Source organism: Erpetoichthys calabaricus, chromosome 4, assembly GCF_900747795.2.
Source record: "Erpetoichthys calabaricus chromosome 4, fErpCal1.3, whole genome shotgun sequence".
Taxonomy (NCBI): Eukaryota; Metazoa; Chordata; class Cladistia; order Polypteriformes; family Polypteridae; genus Erpetoichthys; species Erpetoichthys calabaricus.
In genome coordinates, this window is record NC_041397.2 from 43,905,950 (window position 1) to 43,927,229 (window position 21,280).

Genomic DNA, 21,280 nt, shown 5'->3' on the forward strand with positions numbered 1-21,280 from the left:
TTTTAAATTTTTATTAAGAAGAAAATAAAACGTTTTTAAATTGAGGGAAAATATACTAATAACAGTTTGTTAAGGATCTGTTTTTTTGTGAAGCTGCCTTTACTCGAGTGATCACTTCGACCTGACTTGGTGGCCAAGTATAAGCGTTACCTGGTAGGTAACCACCCATACAATCAGATTGTGAATCAGACTACGAATGCCGTGAATGTAATTACACACTCACTGCACTTGCTTACGGTAATCGAACCTCGGACGTCAGCGCTAGAGGGGCTTAGCAGCGGTGAAGTATTGCTTTTAAATTTTAATTAAGAACAAAAGAAAACCTCAGAGGTTCGATTCCCGTAAGGGAGTGAAGTGAGTGTCCGGTTACCTACCAGGTAACGCTTATGGTTGGACAGCAAGTGACGTAACATCAGCCACGGTGCCTTCAGTTGTGAGAAGCAGATCATAGAATGATTGAAAATAGTTTTGCATTTACCTTTTTAGTAAATGGCGAGCGTTTAAGCCTGAGAAATCATCCCGTAAATGCACACGTTTAATTGCACATGTGTTAATATGTATGGTTACACAGTATTAAAAGACAGTGAAGAACGTGATTTACCTTTGTTCCCGCGTTTGATAAAAGGCGAGCTTTTAAGCCTGAGAAATCACCCCGTAAATGCACATGTTTAATTGCACGTGTTAATATGTATGCTTACACAGTATTAAAAGACACTGAAAAATTAACGTCATTTACCATCAGCCACGGTGCCTTCACTTGTGAGAAGCAGATCATAGAATGATTGAAAATAGTTTTGCATTTACCTTTTTAGTAAAAGGCGAGCTTTTAAGCCTGAGAAATCACCCCGTAAATGCACACGTTTAATTGCACATGTGTTAATATGTATGGTTACACAGTATTAAAAGACAGTGAACAACGTCAGTTACCTTTGTTCCCGCGTTTGATAAAAGGCGAGCTTTTAAGCCTGAGAAATCACCCCGTAAATGCACACGTTTAATTGCACATGTGTTAATATGTATGCTTACACAGTATTAAAAGACAGTCAAAAATTAACGTCATTTACCTTCGTTCCCGCGTTTGACTCGTGCTGTAAATCTCTTCCTTGTTTTTAGTTCACGTGATTACGTAGGAGGCGTGATGACGCGATACGTGACTCCGCCTCCTCCATTAGAGTATATGGACAAAAAATATGTTCCAGTTATGACCATTACGCGTAGAATTTCGAAATGAAACCTGCCTAACTTTTGTAAGTAATCTGTAAGGAATGAGACTGCCAAATTTCAGCCTTCCACCTACACGGGAAGTTCTAGAATTAGTGATGAGTCAGTCAGTCAGTCAGTCAGTCAGTGAGTCAGTGAGGGCTTTGCCTTTTATTAATATGTATAGATAACACACTGGGTGTAAAAATCACTTTAAAAAAAATATTGTTTTTCCTGGAGTCTCATGCAGAGTTGGTTCCTTGCTGTAGGATTATCTTACTTTCTCCGTGCTACAATGAAAACAAAACCTTTTGGTAATGGAAGGATGGACAGAGCAGCTTTCTTACATGCTGAATCACAACTAGGTTTTGTGTTTTAATAGAATACTACTGAAAAGGAAATATTGGGTTTCTCACTTGATAATTAAAAATTCTAAAAAAATACAGCATCATATACTTTGCTAAATAATGAGTAATAACAACAACAAAATTTATTTATATAGCACAGTATCATACAAATGGTGTAGCTCTGAGTGCTTTACAAGATGAAGAAAAAAGTTGATATGAAATAAAAATACGATTAGGCAATATTACGTAACAAAAATAATAAACTGCTCATGAATTAAAAACACAGCAAAAAGCCTGGATCTCCACTATGAGTTTATAATTAAGAAATATTTTATGCATTTTATATGATATATATTGTTTAAAAATAAGTTTACAAGGGTGGTAAAAGTGTATTTTTTTATATTCCATGAGAATACATATGAAATATTTTGAATCTAAAGTAAGGATATATGTACAAAGCATGTTTTTTTTTATTTATTTCATATGTGTAATAAACAAGAAATGAGAAAAAAAAAATATGCACACAACAGATTTCAAAAAAGTAATTTATTTTCCAGTGTACAGTAAATGAAAACATCCATTGAAATGGGATACTCAGAGAGCGCAGAGTAGAGCAGATCAGTAACATAACAGAGTTCATTATATTGTGAATGCCTTTAATGAAATATATGCATTTTTTACAATCTATGCTGTATTAAAAGGATAAAACTATGCTTGGAAAATGATAAAACAGCAAACATCTATTAATGATCAGACAAACAAGATAGCCAGTTTTCTGTTTTGCCGCTAAAGTCCTGCATTTAAATAAGCTGCCTGTAACATGACTAAAATTAAACATGGTTTGAGGTAAGTGAATTAAGTAATATTCTTACTTTACATGGCACATTGTAAACATCTCAGTGTTAGAAGAGTAAAATAAAATTGCACAATTTCTTATCCCTCTGTCTGTTTTTACAATGCTGGTATTATTTTATGTCACAGGTCTGCAAAACGCATTTGTTTTTAATGACAAAAAAATCGGGCCAAAATGAAAAGTACAACACAAATATGCATTGATTTGAAATGTATTTTACACCTTGGATTACTTTTAATTTTGGCACATATGATCCTCCATAAAATATTGCAATCTCCAAAGGTTAATTTGTATATTCATAAGAGAGAATACAAAATCCTCTGACAATACCAACTCTAATAAATAACATTTTAAAAGAGGAGTCTGGGGTTATTGCAGTGAAAGAAATTCGCAGATGTGTTAGTTGACAGTGAATCATGAAAGTGAGGTAAATGTCTACATGCTGCAATTAAGAATTTAAAATAAGTAGAAAATTGAGTATTTTGTATTATAATGTAAATGTCAAATTCATATTGGTACTATGAAACAAAGATGTTAATGCTTTTTTTTATCTTTCATTACTGTGTTTGCCATTAATCCATAATTATTGTTCATAATACCAGAGATAAAACCACCAGCATGTCTGCTCTGAATACCTCCTATTTACGTCCAAAAGAATTTATTCTGATTGGATTTTTAGGAATGGAGAGCTACCAGACTTGGATTTCTATTCCATTTTGTGTCATGTATGTTTTAGCTCTTGCAGCTAACGTGTTGATCATCTATACTGTAAAAGTTAATCACAATTTGCATAATCCTATGTTTGTATTACTTGCAACCCTGTCACTTATCGATCTTGCTATGTGCTGTTTAACCACACAGATTTTAAAGATATTTTGGTTTAATGAGAGAGCTATTGCTTTTGAAGCCTGCTTGTTTCAGATGTTCTGTGTTCACTTTTTTTCATCGCTAGAATCTTCAATACTTGCTATTATGGCTTATGACAGATATGTTGCTATTTACAATCCCTTGCGATATATGTCAATTTTATCATACAGATTTTTAGCTAAAATGATTCTATGTCATTTTCTGAGAAATCTTATCTTAATAGGCTTACTACCAATCTTAGCCACCAGGTTGCCTTTCTGTTCATCTAATGTCATCCCACATTGCTACTGTGATCATATGGGTATTTTAAAATTAGCATGTACAGATACATCTATGAATAGTTACCTAGGCCTTTTTGAAATTGCCTCTATATTTGGATTGGATGCCATTTTCATTATATTTAGTTATGTATTGATTCTGAGATCTGTTCTAAAAGTTGGCTCAAAGGAGGCATTTCGTAAAGCACTAAACACGTGTGGTTCTCATTTATTTGTAATTTTGTATTTTTATACAACTTTACTATTTAGTCTTTTAGTTTATCGGACTGGCATGAAGGTTGTCCCTGAAATCCACATTATGTTTTCTGTTTTATATCTTCTTGTACCACCAGTATTGAATCCCCTTGTTTATGCCATCAGAACAAAGGAAATCCGTCGTGCTATTTTTAAAAGTTGTTTTAAATAAAAGCAACCACTCCAGAACACAGTCTGCAAAATGTTAAAATATTTATTTTCTAAATAAGGCTGTTTTAAATCTATCTCACCCTGCAATTACTACAGCTCAGAAAGTCGTACTTTACCTGTATCCTGTAATGCAAAGGAGGATTAATCAAAGTAATGAAAAAATGAACCTTTAAATTTAAGTTATCTGCTTCTTCTGCGATTCATTCACATTCTTTTTTGTTATTTGCTCATCCCACTTAAGTGTTTTGAGAGTTTATCCTGTTGTACATATGGTTGGCTCTGAATAGGATGTGGCTCCAAAGGGAACATCAATCATAATTAAAGTTTATATTATTAATGTGTGTTTACTATCAGAACCCGTACTTGCCATTCTGCCACCCTACAAATTAGAAACATCAGAGCCAATAGACAATCTACTAATTAATTAAACACTAGGCCTGAGTGTCCAGTCACTCAGAGCAATCTGATTGGCCAGTTTGGCTTTGGTGTGGTTGGTCAGTTTGGTGACATGAAGAATGTGGAAGTGTGAGTGTGAGACACAAGGAGGAGAGTAGAGATGCATGCTGAGAGAGTCGTCTTTGAAGACAGAAAATATAAGAAAGGACAGGAGGTGAGAAAGATGCCTTTAAAAAAATTACAGTTTGAGAAGCAAATTTTACAAGAATATGTTTGAGAAAGATAACGGTGGTGAAGACAGGTTCAGATACATGTGAATATTGAGGAAAAGTGCTGAAAGTACACGTAGGGCAAGACAGAAAATATTTTAAAATTATTCTATTACTTGTCTTTGACAGGCTAGTAACACATAAAAGAGTAAATATTGTGGTATGATGGCACTTCCACTTTAAAAAACTACTAAAGTATGCTCTAGGATGGCTCGAGACCCACAGGATTTATCTAGCTTTAATAAGAGGTCACTACTGTACAACATTTTTAAACAAATAAAAAAACAAATACATTAAAGGTATTATTACATTAATTAACATTTTCTTTCTGAAGTGTGTGCACTGGACCTTCATTGCTGCAAAAATCTTAACGATATCTTCTATCTGGATTTTCTGCTGCAGTTCACACTGTCTCACCCCACTGATCAGAACTGGCACCACTACCATAAAGTTGTGGTTAGAGAGCAGAGCTGGCATCGGTGCGTTCTTTAGCCATTCAACCTAATAAGAGAAAGCTTTCTAGGATAACTGGCTTTGCTAAATAGTTTCTAATAAGTTGCAAAATAGTTAAAGTGCTACATTTGGTTGCTGCTGTCTTTACAGAAGTGCTGTTCTAGGTAATCTCTTATTTTGCTGATTTGGGTAGGGCAACCCGGATTATTATGAGCAAATATTAATATGACTGATAACAAAAGAAAATGTTTTTTTATTTGATGTAGCAATAGTTCATGGAAAGTTATACATTGATTTTGTAATGGGTGTATTGTATGCTTTATGTTATCGTCTAAAAAAGAACTACTGTATTGACAATGTGTTACAGCAAGACAGATGAATTTATGGAATTATGAAATGCTTAGAAACTTCAAAAATGCTTTTAAAATTCAAAATCTTTTTTCTATATATTTCAGAAAACAAAATGAAATCATAGACTAAAAAGCATGTTGCACAACAATTTTTGGTGTGATTATTTGACTTGATATTATAACAATACAATGTGACATTGTCAGACTCATTGACTCAATCTGAGGGTCGCATGGACCAGAGCCTGGATATCAGGTCATTGTAGGGTCCATGCTCACTTGTACAGGAGACAGTTTGGGACCATCTAATCTGCACACCTTTGGTGAAGTTGGAGGAAGACCGGAATACATTGAGGAAAACCGCTGCAGACATGGGGAGCACATGCAAATGGATGTGGGGAAAGGCCAAGCACAGAATTAACCTGAGGCCACTCTATTTGTGATGCAGAGTCTCTGCCCTACTATGCTTCCTTGCCACTTATTATTATTATTAGCGATGGTTCCTGTCTTGCTTGTTGTCTTGTTGTAGGATTATCTTCCCTTCCCAATGCTCCAACGAAAAGCAAAAAACTGTTGGTAATGGAAGGACGGACAGAACAACGTTCCTGCATGTTGAATCACAAGTATATTTTGTTTTTTAAATAGAAAACTATTAAAAAGCAAATATTACATTTCTCACTTGATTAAAAAAATTGTGAAAAAATTTCATCATGCACTTGGCTACATAATGAATAATGTTCTCTTGAATTAAAAATACAGCAAAAAGACTGAATTTGTGTAATTGCGCTGCAAGCTTATAATTGAGAAATATTTCTTAATAGGTGTTTTTAAAAAAGAAGTTTACAAGGGTGGATAAAAGTGTGTTTTACTTCATCTGACTCTGTACAATGTTTTTCTTGTATATATTTATTTGCTATTTTTTAAAGAAAATGATATAATTACAAAAAAAAATGTTTGGCATTGTAAAAGTAATATGGGAAAAAAGAAAAGTTTTCATGAGCTACTTTCTTAGCTAAACCATGAACAATTTGTAGTATTGTAAATAAGTGTTTTGTACTCCATTAGAATGTATATAAACATTTTGAATCCAAAGTAAACATATATTGTATGTTCCGTGCATGTTTCTTCTGTTTATTTCATATGAGTAACAAACAAGAAATTTAAAAAATAAATTATATAAATAATAAGATACTGGAGGATTAAAATGTTCCTCTGGATGTTAGAGATTTTTACAAAATGACAGAACAGAAGTATAAAATTAGATATAAGAGATCAAAAATTTAAATGCTGGCCACTTTCCACTTCAATTAATGATATAAGATCCTTCCTATTAACCATACCTTATTGTTTTCATTATAAATAAGCTTCAAATGATTTTATAACATTATTAATTAAAGTGATTTGATTGTACTCATGACAGGAAAGTGAGGCAAGTTGCATGTGAAGTCAAATCAGCTACTATATAGAAAAACAAATGAGGGCTGAAAACTGTGTCAAACATCAGAGTACACAATCTCTGCGATTAAACTGAATCTGAAGATCATCTGTTATTTCACAACACTCTTCAATTAATATTTTGTGACATCATTGACACTATAAATGTATAAGTACCAGAAATGTCCACAAATGTTTCTGCATACTTCTTCTGGAGGATGCACTTCTGATAAAAAAGCAATTAGACAGTTTCAGAACTTAATACAGTAATTTGCAAGCAGTAATCTCTCTTTACTGACAATGTACTATAAGCTTGAATATAAATTACATAAGGCCAGTTAAAACTACCTAAAGCGTTACTCAGGCAAACTGCTGTTTTATGATATAGAGATTACTGGTTGGTTTATGACAAACACTAACATACACATTGACTTATTGATTCCTTAGATGTGCTAAAAACACAAAAGGCATTAATGTTTCACTGCAAGAAACAAATATTTCATCAAGGGTTGGTTTCTGCTTAGGAGAACCCCATCAAATTTGGGATATAATCTGTCTCCCTATTACATACAGTATGTCATGGTGATTAGACCCGTGATTTTGGCTTCTGAAAGCTTAGAAGTTCTGTAAGAAATAGGGGTTTAATTGATAACTCAGTTAATTGATTATCAGTTTTGCTTTTGTCTATACTGGTAATTATTAAACACCATTAACAAAACACTCACAATGGGGGATGCCAATAAATACCAGTATAGGCTGAGTGAGGGATTTCTGTTTTAGCTTCGAGTTACATTTAACACTTTCACTTTTTCTGTTGTGGTTTGACAACAAGACAACAGACTTTTACCATACAAGCTTATTGCAATAAACAAAATAATTTATAATATGAGAATAATGGAAGATGTGTATATTCAAGTATATACAGTACATAAACATATATGTATATAGTATATATACACATAGAAGAATGACAAACAAAGCAAAGCATAAAATTATAAATACTTAGTGGAACTATTTCTTTCCTTTAGAAAAAGACACATAATGTATGAATTGTGATCTTTTAACTCATGTGATTAAGATGGATACGTTCATTAGCCAGCTATGAATCTTCTGTTTACCTTCACCATGGTGTTCATTTACTCACAGATAATCTGTGATGGCTTACCTATCTCCACACGGCATTTTCTGTGGGTGTGCGTGCAAGTTGTTGATCTACACTTTCTAACTGGATTTAAGGAGAAACTTGTAGCAGCTAGAACTTGTCCTTCACAAAGTTATTACTTTTCACTTACAGTGACACCAATGCCATAATAAATTAGCTGGCTTTGTCCTAAATACTAGGTTACAATTAATAGTTCTCAGAATCAAAGTAGGTGTACTTATAGTTCTGTTGTAAGAGCTTCTTTGTTCCTGTCTTTCTCAGCTTTCTCCAGACACATGTAAACATCTTCAGTGCACTTTTTGTAGCGTTTTTCACCTTGGTAGAACCGTTTTGGTGTAGGCAGTACCGCCGTTTTATTTTGAGGTTCAAATACACTGTGTCCATGCCATTCTTGCTATCAAAATCACATATCCTGGGCAAAAACTAATGAGTCATTTACCATTTTCAGCAAGACAAGCATGTGGCTTTTATGTATACAGTCTTTCTCTGCTTGTGCACTATTTCTCCGCAAGGTTTGAACTATTGGCAATCTTGTCCAACTCAAATACAGACATGTGTTCCACCCTTCCAGTCCAGCACAGTTGCCCTTCACTGTAAAGGGATTGTTCCAACGTCTGTCACGGCCACACCCTATAGACTATGGACGTTTGTCAAGGTTACAGTCAGATTGATTATAGTGAGGTTGGTGAGAAGAGACAGAGACAATCTGAGTTTTACAAGGGTTTTTAAAGGAAGGAATAGAGGTCTTGCCATTGGTTTCTTGGCTGCAGATAAGCTATTCCCATTGGTTGACAATTGGTGTTGCCACTCAATGAATTATGGCATTTGTTAAAAATTGGGTGTCTTGCTGGTACCTCTAAAGGAGGTCTCTTTGATATTACTTGGTCTGGGATTGATCATCTTATCAGTCATGACATGCACACTGCATTCTGACAAGGGGCATTGTAATGTAAACTAAGACTTTTTAGCTGGCAGTAAGAGTGTCTGGTCCTGAGTTTTTTTAAGCTAGAAGCCTGAGTTCCAAAGTCAACAACAACAACAACATTTATTTATATAGCACATTTTCATACAAATAATGTAGCTCTAAGTGCTTTACATGATGAAGAAAGGGAAAAAGACAAAATAAATAAGAATTAAAAGTAGGGAACACTAATTAACATAGAATAAAAGTAAGGTCAGATGGCCAGGAAGGACAGAAAAAACAAAACAAAAAAAAAACTCAGATGGCTGGAGAAAAAAATAAAATCTGCAGGGGTTCTGAAGCCACGAGAACACCCAGCCCCCTCTAGGCATTCTACCTAACATAAATGACCTCAATCAGTCCCCATTGTATTCTGGGTGCTAATGGAAGAATTTGATGATGACGGTCATGTGGACTTCTGACCTTTAATCCATCAATGTAAGGACATCACGGTCCATTGATTAGGTGGTGGTGGCGCAGATTGCCACCACAGAAAACCGGAAAAAGAACAGAAGAGAAAGTGTGGTGTTATGGGTCCACAGCTCTTACAGCAAAGGCCATTTGGTTTTAAATAAATAATCGCCGCTCTTGCAGCTTAGCGAGGGGGCATGGTAGCTGTAGTGAGCCGCAGGGCGATCTGCGGTGTGGCCGTTTCTCACCTAAGTGCACAGGTGAGAGACTGCCCACATCCGTGATTGTTCCTGTGGCTAATGGGCTGCAGCTGCTATGTCCTCTCCGCATATAAAGAGAAGCGCGAGCCGGTTAGGAGGAGATAAGTAAAAGAGAAAGAAACGGAGGTTGCAGGAGATAGCAGGAAGTAGCAGGAGGAGAAAGTCGGTGCGAGAGAGCAAGTGAGTGTAGGCTCGTGGGCAGCTGTACAGGTAGCTTGGGTGTATGGCCGACACCCGAGGAGTAGCAGCAGTGGTCGCTCTCGCAGAATATTCTGAAGGGCAAGAGTGACCGGAAGGTGGATGACTCTCCGCGGAAGGCAGCGCGAGTTGGGGCTTGGGGTGTGTATTCCACAGCGTGTGCGCTCTGGTCACTGTGGAACCCAAGTCGCTGTCTGGAGGAGCCTACCGGAGCCAGAGGTCGGTGAGGCAAGCCAAACAGCTGAAGCAGGACAGTGTAGAGAAGGTCAGCTGCATTAAGAGCGTCTCGCCTGTTGCAGAGCCCATATGGGAGAAGCAGGTGAGACGCTGACACTAACAGAGAAGAGGCACCGGGGATTGCATCTGTTTTTTTTTTTAAAGACTGCTTCCTGTTGACGTTTTAACCTCGTGGTAAAGGATTGTTGTTTTTGTGTATTTTAAACCTCCACTTCACAACTGTTTTAAGGATTATTTATTTAAAGATTTATTGAATGCACTACTGCACTTTATTAGAACACGGATTGTTTTGATTTGTCTGTTAATAAAAGCACTTTACACATTTAATACATCATCCCCTTGCTCATTGTTATTGCCTCACTGTCTAGCTCATCGGTAACATTACCGATGGTGCTGGGATAAAGGGCTCCCTAATAGCTGATGGGAGCGTGGAGCCGAACCTGCATCGTCACAGAAAGTAGGGGTTAGTATAGATTTGCATCAGGATTAAACTAAGATGAAGCTGTGAGAAAGCCATGTTAAAGTGTTTTCAGCAGTGTTTTAAAGTGCTTTACTGTATAAGCCTGGCAAATTCCTATTGGCAAGCTATTCCAGATTTTAGGTGCATAACAGAAGAAGGCTGCTTCACTACTTCTTTTAAGTTTAGCTCAAGTCAAGTCAAGAAAGGATAATACCAGTCTGTCCTAAAGTTCCTACCACCAGGGTTTAGAACGATCAGGAAAGGAATGAGAAGTCCATAGTAAATACACTGAGTAGCAGAATGCCATACTCCATTAGTGTGCCTCAGGTCAGAGAAGTGGGTCCTCAGTATCACTTGTGAAGAGTCTTTTGCCAAGAGGTAATATTTTAATATGTGGTCTTAATGCTTAGAGATTGGGGTACAGTTCTCACTATAAGGTTCAGATGTGTGGGAGTATTCAAGGAAGCCCAGCCATACATCCCAAGTAGATAAATGAAATCTTTATGTCCTGAGTGTAACTAAACTGTCCTACTGCTTGCTGGCAACAACATTCAGCACAAGATTATACTATACATGTGTCCAGAATTGTTGAGAAACCAGTCTCTATGAAAGGGCACTGTGACATGCTGATCTTACAGCCAGCTTCAAAGGGTTGTCACTAAGCCCATGAGTTTATATCATGTTAATTATTTCCCATTTTTAAAAACTGACTTATTTTCGACTTACTGTTTGACTTATTAATAAAACAAACAATTGATCACAAAAACAGAACATTGTAAAATATTTGCTTTAGAGGGAGGTCCCTAAGATCATAAATTATTCTGAAAAGGCACCATAAGTCAGCCCCAGATAAAGTTTAAAATACCTACTGCTGCTACAGTGGTTAACAAAAGAACCAATAGCTATCTGGAAGGAAGAAATGGCAGCCAGATTTTCAAGGCAGAACCACTAGAAAAGAGAGAATATTGAAACTATAACATTCAAGCACATTAGGTGCTGCCTTATTCAGGTAGGGATTTAGGATATTTTTGGAATGGTTGATATACAGCTTATAGCTGTTTGGTTGCACCTTACCCATTGGGACAGTTAAAGGAAAGCAGTGAATTCCTACATTTGTCCAGGTCTCTCAGTCTATATTGAATTCAGTTGTTATTTGTTATGAGGCTTGCAGATATGAGCGGTTATGTTAAAGATCACTGATATCATGGTGTTAATTTGAGAAACAATTGTGCTAAACAGTATATACATAAGATTAATATAAAATTATAGGGTGAACATTAGCATATCTCAGTTTAGCAATCATTCTTTAGTTCAATCAAAACAGCCATCACTTAATTTGGAATATCCCAAAAATATTTCTGTTCATAGCAACATACCTCATTTAATTTCCCTTTGACTTCAATACAATTGCCATTGCAGTTCTATTCTACAACTAAAACATACAGCCAAGTACCACTATAAAAAGTACATGTGCATTTCCACTCACATTGAGGCGACTGGCACACTCCGCCAGCCCCAGTTGGATGTTTTATTATAATTACTTAGGCCCTTTAGCTGCCTCCCACTCGCACGTGTGTGACACCACATTAATAATTAGCGAAAAACAGAAATTAGACTACTTATCCTTCAAGTAAGCTTTTTCATAAAGATTTGAATGACACCTTTCACTGTTTCAGTAAGTCAATCCTTATGCTGAAGAGATAGCCATGAGTGTGCAAGAGCATAGTTCCAACTGGAATGTCTCTTGCCCTTACTGTTGAATCTCTTCCTCCTTCTTCTGATACTGATTAGTAATTGATTTATTTTACTTTTGCCACTATTAATGTGTGCTAGTGTAAAAAAGGTGCCCCAAGAAGACTTAAAATGAAATTTAATGACCTTCCTTTGCTTTTAGTTTAAGTGGTGGTTCTCTGGCTTAAGGATCTGAGCTGGTAACTTGAAGGTTGCCAGTTTGAATCCTGACAATGACAGAAGAAATGTTACTCCATTGGGCCCTTGAGTTAGGCCCTTAAACTACAATTGCTCCAGGGGTACTGTACAAATAGCTGTCCCTGCATTCTGACTCCAAAACTGCGTGTCTCTGGAGAGTAAGTTGGGGTATGCAAAAAATTAGACATTTCTATTACAAGAAATAGTATGTGTTGAATAAAGGACTAAAAATGTTCATTGCACAATCTAATGGCAACAAACTAAAATACAACGCATCTTTGCTTTGAATTTCAGATTGACATAGGTACTTCCTGACATTACAAAAAACAAGAAATTATCTGATTTATTTCTTTTCAATGATGAAAAATATCACACCAAAATCAATTGTATGACAGAAATATACATTTTATTTAAATATAATATGCACTTTGTATTGCATTAATTTCTGTCATGATAATCCTCTATAATAAGGTACAATCTCCAAGGGTTACTTAGTTTATTCATAAGAGAAAATATAAAATCCTCTGACAATACCAACTCTAATGAATAACACTGTTGTTACAATGTAAATGTATAAATTAGCTGTGGTGCATCTGACTCTATACTAGTAAGGCAAGAATGCAGTTTGTTACATAAGAATAATTTTCATTTTTAAATAGAGGAGACTAGGCTTATTGCAGTGAACGAAATCTGCAGATTTGTTAATTGACAGCAAATCATGAAAGTGAGGTAAATGTTCACATGTTGCAATTAAGAATTTATGATAAATAGAAAATTGTGTATTTTGTATTACAATGTAAATGTCAAATTCTTCTTGGTAGTATGAAGCAAATATGTTCATGCTTTGTTTTATCTTGCTTTGCTGTGTTCGCCATTAATCCATAATTACTGTTCTTTTTTAAGATAAAAAACAACCAGCATGTCTGCTCTGAATACCTCTTATTTACGTCCAAAAGAATTTTTTTTGATTGGATTTCCAGGAATTGAGAGCTACCAGACTTGGATTTCTATTCCATTTTGTGTCATGTATGTTTTAGCTCTTGTAGCTAACTTGTTGATCATCTATACTGTAAAGTTTAATCACAGTCTGCATAATCCTATGTATATTTTACTTGCAACTCTGTCACTTGTGGATCTTGCTTTGTGCTGTTTAACCACACAGATTTTAAAGATATTTTGGTTTAATGAGAGAGCTATTGCTTTTGATGCCTGCTTGTTTCAGATGTTCTGTGTTCACTTTTTTTCATCACTAGAATCTTCAATACTTGCTATTATGGCTTATGACAGATATGTTGCTATTTACAATCCCTTGCGATATATGTCAATTTTATCATACAGATTTTTAGCTAAACTAATTCTATCTCATTTTCTAAGAGATCTTATCTTAATAGGCTTGCTACCAATCTTAGCTTCCAGGTTGCCTTTCTGTTCATCTAACGTCATACCTCATTGTTACTGTGATCATATGGGTATTTTAAAATTAGCATGTACTGATACATCTATGAATAGTTACCTAGGCCTTTTTGAAATTGCCTCTATATTTGGATTGGATGCCATTTTCATTATATTTAGTTATGTATTGATTCTGAGATCTGTTCTAAAGGTTGGCTCAAAGGAGGCATTTCTTAAAGCGTTGAACACGTGTGGTGCCCATTTGTTTGTAATTTTGTATTTTTATACAACATACCTATTTAGCGTTTTAGTTTATCGAACTGGCCAGAAAGTTCTCCCTGAAATTCATATTATGTTTGCTGTTTTATACCTTCTTGTACCACCAGTTTTGAATCCTCTTGTTTATGCCATCAGAACCAAGGAAATCCGTCATGCTATTTTAAAAACTGTTTTCAATAAAAACACCAACTCCAGAAAACAGTCAGCAAGGAGTTAAAATATTTATTCGCTAAATAAGGCTAAATTTTAATCTGTTTCACTCTGCAACTATTACAGCTCAGATCGTCATAGTCTACCTGTAATGGAAAAGACTATTCAAGGAATTAGTGAACTTTTACATTTAAGTTTGCTTCTTTAGTCATTCATTCATATTTTTTCTTCCTTGTTTATCCTAATTAAGGATTTTTTTAGAGTTTATCCTCCAGTAATTATGGTGAGCTCCAAGAAGAGCATCAATCTACACTTACAGTTTATATTATTAAAGTTTGTTTACTACCGGAGCCATTGAATCCAATTCTTACAGTATACTATGGACAAAACACAATTCTGCTGTCCCCTATGAATTAGTACCATCAAAGCCAAAAGACAATAATACATCAAGAGTAAATATTACGCTATGATGGCACGTCCACTTTAAACACTACTAATGTGTGATTTAGGACAGATTGGAGCCAACAGAATTTGTCCAGCTTTAATAAGAGTTAAGTTTGACATTCTGCACTGACCAATACAAAGCTTTGTGTAATGCATGGTCACTCTCTCTGTCTCTGACATCAACACTCACAAACTGGCAGTCTGTGGGGAAACATTATGCACAAACCAGACTGACAGCATACTTAAGCAAACAAAAAAACAAAATGACATTAACGGTATTATTACATTAATAAACCTCTCATTTCAGAAGTGTGTGCATGGGACTTTCTTGGCTGCAAACATGTTAACTGCATCTTCTATTTGAATTTTCTGCTGCAGTTTATACTGTATGGAAATTACAGACAGTCCCTGAAAACTGTCATTATGGAGATCATGCAAAAGGACAGTTTCCCCCTGGGGGATTAATACAGTGTACCAAATCCCATATATTGACTTTTTTTTGTTTTAACTTTGAGAACTTGCTTTTTTCTAAAATCACTGAGATAAAAAGGCTGAGAGATACTCTTAATGTTACTGTCGGAGACAATGTACTATGTTTGTGGAGTGTTTGTTCTTTTAATTCTCTTCTCTTTTTCAGAAGTGTAGTCAGTTTTGGTTATTTTAACATGCTGCATTTTACTAACCCTGCTGACCAGAACTGGCACCACTGCCATAAAATTGGGGCTGGGCAGCCCAGGCTGGGACTGATGCATGCTTTAGCCATTCAGCCTGACAAGGGAGAGCTTGGTAGATAACTGGCTTTGCTAGCAAGTTCCTAATAAGATGCATAATAAGTAAAGTGCTACATTTAGTCACTGCTGTCCTTACAAAAGTGCTGCTCAGGGAAGTCTCCTGGCTGCCTATTTGGATAGGCCGGGTTATTATGAACAAATATTAATATGATGGTTAACAAAAGAAAATGTTTTCATATTATTTTGTAGTGATAGTTCATGTAAGGTTATACATTGATTTTGTAATGGGTGAATGCTTTCTATTATGGTCTAAAACAGAACTATAGACAATGGGTTACAGTAAGACAGATGAATTTATGCAATTTTGAAATGCTTAGAAATTTCAGAATGTTTTTAAAATGTAAAATATTTTTAAACCTATTTCAGAAAAGAAAATTAAATCTTAGAGTAAAAAAACATTGCACATCTTTTTTTGGTTTTATTATTTGTCTCGATAATTTTTATTACAATACAACATGACATTGTGAGATCCATTGAATTACATTGAGGATTGCATGGACCAGAACTTAGAGAGATTTTCAGGTCATGGTAGGGTCCACTCACATTTATACAGGAGACAGTTTGAAAACATACAATCTTTACATCTTTGGAAAGGAAGAAGGAAGACCGGAGTTCATAGAGGAAAACCACTACAGACATGGGGAAAACATGTAAAAGCCATGTGAGCAAAGGTCAAGCACAGAATTAAACTGAAGTCGCTGTATCTGTCTCTGCTCTACTGTGGTTCCTTGCATCTCATTTTAATTGTTATTTGGACATGTTTGGTGAGAGCCCTAAAAAAACCTTGGTCAATTTTTGAAGCTTTCTATCCATGCATCAATTTACTTTAACTACATGTCTAAAAAATTCTGATGAAATTGCACCATCTTTATTTGTGTTTTCTCTACCAATTTTATCAATAAATAATGTTTAAACAATATTATTGATCTTAATACACTGTTTGTAATATCCATCCATCTTCTAAGTCCACTTATCCAGAACAGGTACATGGGGAAGATGTATCCTATCCTAGCAAGCATCAGGCACAAGGAACCTATCACAGAGCGAACACATACTAGGGCCAGTTTTGCATTACCAGTCCACCTAACCTGTATATCTTGGGACAGTGAAAGGAAACAAGAGCACCCAGAGGAGACCTATATGGACACAACGAGAACATGCAAATTTCATGCAGGGAGCACCCAGGACCTGAACCCTTGCCTTCTTGTTGGGAGACAGCAGCACTACCACTGCACCTCCATACCACCCCAGTCGTAAGAGTCAAACATCCTGTGTTGTATTCAGTTCTGTAGAATTATCTTTACTCCCCATGTTGCAATGAAAAGTAAAATGCTCAGTAATGGAAGGATGGGTGGAAAAACCTTCCTAGATGCTGAATCACTACTATATTTGGCATTTTTAACAGAAAACTGTAGGAAAGAAAATAATAGTTTATTCATTTGATGAAAAAATCAGAAATTCTGAAAAAAGGAATCATAAATATTGCTAAATAAAGAATAAAGAACTAATGTTAAAGAATTAAAACTAATGTTAAAAGGCTGTATCTATATCAGTGTAGTGCAAGCTTACAAATGGGAGATATTTTTCAGTATAAGTTGTTAAAAAATGAGTTTACAAGGATGGATATAAGTATATCTAACTTCATTTAGTTCTTATTTTATATAAATTAATTTACTTTTTCAATTTTTCAAAACAAAAACAATAATTGCAAGCATAGTAAATTTAATATGGGAGGAAATAAAAACTTTCCATCAGCTGTTCACTTAGCTAAACCATGAAGAATTTGTATTATTTTAAATATGTGCTTTGTAAAATTGAATAATTATAAGCAAAATCAAATGTTGCATAGTAAAATTAATATGGGGAAAATAAACTTTTCATGATCTATTAACTCAGCTAAACCATGAAGAATTTGTATTATTGTAAATAAGTGTTTGGTATTTCATGTGAATGGAAACATTTTGAATCCAAAATAATTAGTTGTGTACAAAGCAAATTTCTTCTGTTTATTGGATACAAGTTACAACATAATAAGAGAATATTTTACATTATATACAGAATACATTTTAAGAAGGTAATGCCTGTTGCAATGTAGAGTGATAAAAAACTTGGTTACATCAGAGAGTGCAAGGAACATCAAGGCTCCTATTTATCAATCTTAGAATTACTCCTAGGTATTGCACTAAAAGTCACACTAGGATAACAATAGGACATAAGCAGTATTTACAAAGCATCCTCGTCCCACTCCCACTGAGGAGTAAGAGGCCATGCCTGAGAATGAATGGTATCACAATTTTATGGCAGCCCTTGCCATTAAATAACACTCATGATGATGTTTTCTAGTTTTCTGATACAAACATTGAGGCTTCACCACAAAGATAATAATAATAATAATAATAATGAAAATTGTATAAGATGAAGAGGAAAAACATAATAAATTAAGATACTGCTCTAAGCTGCACTTAATTATTGCCAATTCGCTACAACATTAAGAATAACATTGTAACAAGCACTGAGATGGAATTACCAAGACACACACTGAATAACAGTAAAACCTGAAAACAGACATGTTTATTTATCAATCAATGCTCCACAGTTTATTCCTGCCTTCCACCCTATTCTTGCTGTACTAAGTGGTTCTATACAGATCAGCATAGATTATTTTCCTTTGAGATTTATTTCTATTAAAAAAAGCAGCAACTTTAAGCATTTAATACGGTGACTTGTAAGCCATCACCTCTCTTTGCTGACAGTGTCAGCTTAAATTCAAATTACATGCAAGATCACACAAAGTATTGCTGAGGCAAACTGCTGTTTTATGATATACTATATTATTCACGGCTTGGTTACAACAAAGACCAGTATACACATTGGGCTATAATTGTCTGACCTCTTCAGTTCAGATTCTGTAGGTGTGCTACATGACCCGCAACAAGCTTTTCTGCAAGAAAGTAGTATTTCATTAAGGGTTAGTCTCTGCCTAGCACACATTGCATTGAGATATGGCCTGTCTACTTACTACTTATGTCATGACACAAAATGTGGGCTACTAACAGAAAAGAAGCATCCACCACCAGGGTGGAAAATGATCAAGAATGAAATGGCAGGTCCAAGGTAGTATTATAGTGTCATACCCCATTAATGTGCTTCAGGTTAAAGAAGAGAGATTTTCAGTATCACTCCTGAAGAGTCAACTGCTAAGAGGTGGTATTTCAAGTTATCTGTGGTCTTAATTCTCTTGAAATTTAAAGCTTGGAGCACAGTTATAATTGTGAGGATGAGGTATAATGGGGATATTCAGGATATTCTCCTAACTACATATCTGGCAGCAGGATGTTCTGAGAGTAGTTAAGCAGTCCTATTGCTTGTTGGTAAGGACAATCAGGACAAGATTATGTGGTAAATGGGCTCAGACTTGCTGGGAAACATTGTCCATGAAAGAACATACTGGTCCCACAGCTAGCTTCAAAGGGCTTTTCCCAAAGCCTTTTTATTTTTATTCTGATATGGCTCCAGATGTGAACCCAGATAGAGTTTAATGCAATATATCTATTCCTGCTAGAGTGAGCAGGAATGGGATAACAGCTATCTAAAAATGACAGCAAGGAATTGAAAGCAAAACCATCAGAGTAGTGATGAGATTAGAAACATACTGGACAAGCATACTAGGTGCTACCTTATTCAGAAATTGAGTTTGGACAGGTTGATTTAAGGCTTATAGCTATTTCTTGCACCTTCCCCACTCTAACGGTTAAAGGAATGTATTGAATTCTTACATTTGCCCAGGTCTCTCAGACAATTTTGAATTCAAATGATACTTGAGCTGATTTGACAGTTTATATCATGTTTTTAATTTAAGAAACAACTGTGTTAACACTAGAATCCCTGAAGCCTTTGAAAAAACTCGTGATCCCAGGCCACCTTAAATTCCTTCGCACCTCTCCATTTGTGTCTTTTATTTTGTAGATGTGTCAATCAGTACAACAGCAGCTCACTACTCAGAATGGTAATTCTGGGAAGCACCCAGAATCGATCCCACAACCTCTTGATTATGAGTCAGCAGCTGTTACCACTGCACCATCCAAGCAGTCATGTCAACATTGAACCCTAACCCTTTTTCTTCGGTTATATTCTTGAATAAAAGCACACTTGGGGGGTATTTTTCGTACGTGGATTACTTGTTTAGCTGGATGTAATTGTTGACAATTTGGCATGATCCTGGATCTGTTGGTTTTTTGAAACTCTTGCTGGATGTGTTGTCATAGCAACTCATCCAACTCCTCAAACATGCTTGGAGCAGGTTTGTTCTATGTAAACAAGGATTAGCTCACACACTTAATCAGTGCCCGTGCGTGGAATTCATTCAGTCATGGCTTCATCGTTCATGAATGAGCGACCAATTGATATCGGTGCGCAAATTATAAGAAGAGAATTTCATATAGAAAGGGTTTTGTGCGATTGGCAAGATCCTTTATTGCTCCCAGAGGAAATTCTTTTCAAAAGATACTGCTTTAGCCGAGGGGGAATATTGTACCTCAAAGATTTATTAGCACTTTATATTCGAAGTCAAACTAGGCGAAGTCGGGCTCTCACAACCACACAGACAGTATGCATTGCTTTGAGGCTTTTTGCAAGCGGCACTTTTTTTATATACTGTAGGCGATGCAGAAAATCTATCTAAAAGTGCAGTTTGCCAGGCAATTCGTAAAGTCTGTTTGGCTCTGAAATATTTCCTTCGGGTTTTCATAGTGTTTCCTGGACACCTGTGTGTGCAGACAATAAAAGAGGCGTTTCATGCCATTGCAGGTAGGCAACACAAAGGCAAAAACACCCACAGTTCCATGAAGAATATCACAATCAGCCTAACATTCTCATTACCCAGGATTTCCAAATGTGATTGGGGCACTGGATTGTATGCAGATCCGAATAATCAGACACACAGTCTTCATCAAATATTTGACCTTTGTCAATATCTCGTTGGTCAGACACAGGTTCTAGGGATATGACATTCCCTGCAAATGACCCAACAAAAAAAAAAAGAGCGCTATATGGAACATACCTATGGCACACATCAATGACAAATATATGCAATGACCATCCTTTACCTAAAATGAAGTGACCACTGCATCCTGCCACTGGTTCTGAGGAGGAGCTTCCCCCTGGAATGCCCTCACAAATAGGGCGATGGGCATTTTGCTGGAGAGCCAACTCTTCTGCAGGGGTTAGGTCTGGACCGCGTGGACCTCCACCTGTTTTTTGCTTGTCTGCCTTCTTATTAGCTTTAGAATTAATGTTTTTTATATTATACAGTGGTGTGAAAAACTATTTGCCCCCTTCCTGATTTCTTATTCTTTTGCATGTTTGTCACACAAAATGTTTCTGATCATCAAACACATTTAACCATTAGTCAAATATAACACAAGTAAACACAAAATGCAGTTTTTAAATGATGGTTTTTATTATTTAGGGAGAAAAAAAATCCAAACCTACATGGCCCTGTGTGAAAAAGTAATTGCCCCCTTGTTAAAAAATAACCTAACTGTGGTGTATCACACCTGAGTTCAATTTCCGTAGCCACCCCCAGGCCTGATTACTGCCACACCTGTTTCAATCAAGAAATCACTTAAATAGGAGCTGCCTGACACAGAGAAGTAGACCAAAAGCACCTCAAAAGCTAGACATCATGCCAAGATCCAAAGAAATTCAGGAACAAATGAGAACAGAAGTAATTGAGATCTATCAGTCTGGTAAAGGTTA

At 35.8% G+C, this 21,280-nt stretch overlaps 2 protein-coding genes across 2 annotated transcripts; both read left to right on the forward strand.

The window, feature by feature from the left end:
• The first annotated feature begins 3,018 nt into the window (after positions 1-3,018).
• Positions 3,019-4,030, forward strand: LOC114651059 (olfactory receptor 51I2-like). Its single transcript, XM_028801016.2, has one exon. It carries the CDS (start codon positions 3,019-3,021, stop codon positions 3,949-3,951), a length of 933 nt encoding a protein of 310 aa, XP_028656849.1. The 3' UTR covers positions 3,952-4,030.
• A 9,356-nt stretch (positions 4,031-13,386) lies between these two features.
• On the forward strand, positions 13,387-14,450 carry LOC114651060 (olfactory receptor 52E4-like). The gene has a single exon (XM_028801017.2). The coding sequence runs from the start codon at positions 13,387-13,389 to the stop codon at positions 14,353-14,355; it is 969 nt and encodes a 322-aa protein (XP_028656850.1). The 3' UTR covers positions 14,356-14,450.
• Positions 14,451-21,280: the final 6,830 nt, after the last annotated feature.

Coding starts and splice junctions, on each gene's coding strand:
- LOC114651059 (XM_028801016.2), top strand. CDS start 3,019: ATGTCTGCTCTGAATACCTCCTATTTACGTCCAAAAGAATTTATTCTG.
- LOC114651060 (XM_028801017.2), top strand. CDS start 13,387: ATGTCTGCTCTGAATACCTCTTATTTACGTCCAAAAGAATTTTTTTTG.